The following is a 4,182-nucleotide window of genomic DNA, read 5'->3' as shown; positions in this document are numbered from 1 at the left end:
AAAAGTGTAAATGCAAATTTTAAAAAAAACCATTTAAAAAAAATTTAAAAATAAAATAAAATACAAAATATTTAAGAGAATCACGCCTATTTAATCAATTAAACTAAGTGGCACATCCAATACCAAATATGTTTTATTGTTTAACCAAATAATTTGAAGAAAAAAAATGAAAATATGATTAACAATAGTACTTCTTAAACCATAAAAAAAAAAAAAAAATCTTATAGCTAGGTGAATAATATATAGCAATTTTTTTAATGAAAATTCTCAATTGAGTTGGAATAGTACCATAATTCTTTTGCTTGATTTGCAACTGATATGGGTGATTTTGGTGCACAAAGGAGAATCACCATAACAAACCACCACGGTGAAAATCTCGTCGGAGTATTACACGATGCGCCTTCCGCTGCACTTGTTATCGTTTGCCATGGTTTTCAATCATCCAAGGTTCTCATCACGCTCTTCCCTTTTTTTTTTTATCTTAACCTAATTTCACAAATCTCCATTATTGCATTGCAGAATCGTTTTATGTAAATTCGTGATTTCACTGTTATCTAAATCATTATGTTTTAACATCGATCTTCTCTATAGATTTAGCTTAGTATAACTCTTTTCAGATTATTTTCATAAGCTCTCCAGAATACTTAATTTCATTTTTTATATCAAAATAACTTATGCATAAGCACTTATATGGTGTTATCACATGTTATAAGAGTTAAATTAAAGTGTTTATCCAAACATAGTCATAATTGATCAGTGTCTGAGTCAGTTGAATAATCTCTAGGAAAGGATCCCCATGGTGAACCTTGCTGGTGCTCTGGAAAAAAATGGAATCAGTGCTTTTCGCTTTGACTTCGCCGGAAACGGGTAAGCTCCTCTGCAAAGGAAAAAAGAGTGTTAATGAATGAATTACTAATTTATCCAGGGAAGAAATATGAACATTTCTTCTTGAGTAGTTTAATTTGTTTAAAAAGATATCTCTTTTCATTATCGGTTGTTTATTTTTTAGATTTTCGCGGTGGCATGAACTCCAAGAATAATCAGTATCTAAGATTGCAATGTTTTTGTGTATGCGTTTATATGCATATTATATGAATATTGGAAATGTTTATTCAACAAAACATAGATCAGAAGTTAGCTTACAATGAGTTTGGAGGATAAGATAATATGATTATAGAGGATAAGATAATGTTTGGTAGATAAGTTAGAACCGAACCAAACATAATGGTAGAAGAAAGCCGGACAAAAAGTTAAAATTGTTTAAGAGAACAACAGTTTTTTCTCTCCCATTTTGTCTGCGTGGCAACGTTACCTAAGAGATCCTTCTTAAAAAGAAAACTTTGTCATAGACTAAGTCTCCTAAAAGCTTAGGAAGTTAATTGAAGGTACATCTCTAGCAAACTAAAACAACAATAAACAGAAGCAAACTTCAATGAAGTGAAGCATTCTAATCCCTCAATAATTATCTGTTAGGGAAACCCTCTTGACTAGGCTACTTGCTTTATTCCCAGCAGAACCTGAATGCCATATTCTTTCCAAATTCAGTTTGTGTCAAAAAACCTCCTTTAGTGGCATAGATTGCAAATAGTATATTGTTCCATTCATGGTTTCATTCTATGTTAATAAACTAGGAATGAAACAGACGAAGCCACGTTTAGAACAAAATGAACATTCTTTTGCAAAGTTGAATATATAAACAATTCTAACTTGGAGTATAAGGGTATACCTATTGTTCTAAAATTGAACAAAAATAATTTAATATTGAACTATTTTTTTTTTCTGCTAATAACTCGTTATACCGTCTTCTAGGGAAAGTGAAGGTTCATTTCAGTATGGTAACTACTACAGAGAAGTTGAAGATCTGCGAGCTATAGTCGAACACTTCCGTGAGGAGAAATATGTAATTACTGCAATTGTTGGTCATAGTAAAGGTCAGACAACTGTTATGCACTTATTATTTGAAACTGAATTTTGTACTGGACTGAACTGAAGTTCTCTGTGATTGTGTTAGAGTTTTCCCTATACAAGTCTCTCACAATCCTCATTTTTTTGTGTTATTCACACTCAATGGAATGGTTTCTGCAGGGGGTAATGTGGTTCTGTTATATGCCTCAAAATATAAGGATATTCATACTGTTGTCAATATATCTGGGCGGTTTAACCTTGCAAGAGGCATGGAGAGTCGCTTGGGAGAAAATTTTATACAAAGGATCAAAAAAGATGGATTTATCGATGTTAAAAATAAAAGAGGTGAGATATGAAATGTAAATATTGGTCTATCATCTATTCATCTATCATTTGTGGGTCAAGTCAGCATGTCTTGATAGACTTTTTCTCGCTTCTTTATTCTGTTGCTGCCATGAACATTTTGACTTTATGTTTAAAATTTAAAAAGGGAGAATTGTATACTCTCACGTTTCTGTTAATCTCTATTGTTGTTGAATGTTACACCTCTCAACAATATGTTGCTTTTCTTGTGGTAGGGAAGATTGTGTATCGTGTAACTGAAGAAAGTTTAATGGACCGTCTAAATACTATAACCCATCTTGCCTGCCTATCAATCCCCGAAAGTTGCAGGTAAGGTTTGTGATTACATCTAATAACATACCAATCTTTCTCTTCCTCATAAAATTTTATATCAAACGCTTCTTCATGCTTTACTGTTACTAATTACTTGATCAGTATTAAAACAGGGTGTTGACAATTCATGGGTCCATGGATGAAACTGTACCCGTAGAAGATGCGTTAGAGTTTGCTAAGTTCATATCGAATCATGAACTACGCCTGATAGAAGGGGCTGATCATGAATATACTTCTCATCAAGATGAATTGACCAGTTTAGTTTTGGACTTTATCAAGGTTCATAATGGTAAGGAAAACAATACATCTAAGCAGACACGATTCGGAAGAGGAGATAAACCTATCCATTCACGTTTCTAATCTTTGCGAAATATGTGGATCTGGTACCTCATTTTAATCTACCCTCCTTACTAATAAAGAGGACAGACTCGTCCTATTTCTTGCATCTCTAGTGCCCACCAGGCAGCCAATAATTATTAGCTGTCAGAGTTAAAGAAAATCGACCAATCGTCTCTCATTATTGGGCCACAACAATTACACATCTGACAAGAACTACCACGTCATAACTGCCAGGTTATCAACCTGACATTATACTCTTATTGTTGCTGTTAAAAGTTTATGCTCTTCCATTTACAGTGGATTTTGATATCATAAGTTTGAACACCACCCATCTGGTAGATAATACATACAGAGTACAGTTGATTGAATGGTTGTTATCACAAGCGAACGAGCATTTAAATGGCAACCACCACAACAATTGATCCTGGAGGCAAGGACGGGGCCAAAAGTCTAACTCAAGTGAGGCCAGGACAGCGCCATCTGTGCGACTTGACCAGAAAATTTTATGATACCTACTTTAGTATGACAAACATGTTACCAAAAGCAAGAGGGGGCACAATATTTCTATCCTGCATGCTAAAAACTAATATTTCTATCCTACATGCTAAAAACTGGAGAGACACAATACTTTATTATTGCATTATCATGTGAAATTTTATGGGGGGTCACTGTGCTTCCCCTTCGATTGGCCCCTGCTTGGAAGCTGACTGTTTGTTTTACAGAGTTGAGAGGACATAGTACCCCCTACAGTACTGCTCTTATAGATTTACTTTTGGCCACAACACGAGTCACTAGATCTTGAGGCCAATATTGTTTGGAACCTTAATGTGCCAACTTAATCAATATTTCTTGTAGCTGTAACTAAAAAGAAAAATATAAGAAGGAAAAGAGCTACTTTTCCCTAACACATGCCTATCCACTTCATACAGAAACAAACGTGATTTGTCTAGTTTGTTTTGTATGACTCATCACTTTTTGTGTCGATATTAGGGATACACATCGTTTCTTTGTCTGTTTTTTAAGCCAAGCTGAAATTGTAAGGAAAGAAGAGTACTGGATGTGAGTAGAGCCTTCTTGGGCGCAGGTGCACTTCAACCCATCCTTTACTTCTTTGGAAGTTTTGCAAATGAGATTGTTGCACACCCTAGCAAAATTCTAAAGGTAATCCTTAATTCCAAATTCTAAAATTTATACGTATTTAATACACAACAAGCTCTTTGTGGAACACATCAAAGCAAGAATTAAAAAGAATCCAGACTTTAA

The 4,182-nt window shown here is 34.2% G+C and overlaps 1 protein-coding gene across 4 annotated transcripts; it reads left to right on the top strand.

Annotated features, from left to right (window-relative positions):
• The first annotated feature begins 241 nt into the window (after positions 1 to 241).
• On the top strand, positions 242 to 3,287 carry LOC127097865 (uncharacterized). Of its 4 annotated transcripts, none has more exons than XR_007793211.1 (6): positions 242 to 447; positions 785 to 867; positions 1,810 to 1,931; positions 2,086 to 2,250; positions 2,489 to 2,577; positions 2,694 to 2,907. XR_007793211.1 is itself a non-coding variant. In XM_051036356.1 (6 exons), the coding sequence occupies exons 1-6, from the start codon at positions 319 to 321 to the stop codon at positions 2,699 to 2,701; spliced, it is 612 nt and encodes a 203-aa protein (XP_050892313.1). In that variant the 5' UTR covers positions 242 to 318; the 3' UTR covers positions 2,702 to 2,899. The 4 variants fall into 4 exon arrangements, 2 of the variants coding, with proteins under 2 accessions (XP_050892313.1, XP_050892312.1); XR_007793212.1 differs by having other exon boundaries at positions 2,683 to 2,899; XM_051036356.1 differs by having other exon boundaries at positions 2,484 to 2,577; positions 2,683 to 2,899.
• The last annotated feature ends 895 nt before the right edge of the window (positions 3,288 to 4,182 follow it).

The sequence above is a fragment of the Lathyrus oleraceus genome, chromosome 6, assembly GCF_024323335.1.
Source record: "Lathyrus oleraceus cultivar Zhongwan6 chromosome 6, CAAS_Psat_ZW6_1.0, whole genome shotgun sequence".
NCBI lineage: Eukaryota > Viridiplantae > Streptophyta > Magnoliopsida > Fabales > Fabaceae > Lathyrus > Lathyrus oleraceus.
The sequence above is the reverse complement of the archived record's forward strand: the minus strand, read 5'-3'. Positions and strand labels throughout refer to the sequence as shown.

What these genes read in the sequence shown, in the direction of transcription:
- LOC127097865 (XM_051036355.1), top strand. Translation starts at nt 319, where the DNA reads ATGGGTGATTTTGGTGCACAAAGGAGAATCACCATAACAAACCACCAC. An exon ending in CGATGTTAAAAATAAAAGAG is followed by an intron (nt 2,251 to 2,483) that starts GTGAGATATGAA and finishes TTCTTGTGGTAG; the next exon opens with GGAAGATTGTGTATCGTGTA. An exon ending in TCAATCCCCGAAAGTTGCAG is followed by an intron (nt 2,578 to 2,693) that starts GTAAGGTTTGTG and finishes GTATTAAAACAG; the next exon opens with GGTGTTGACAATTCATGGGT.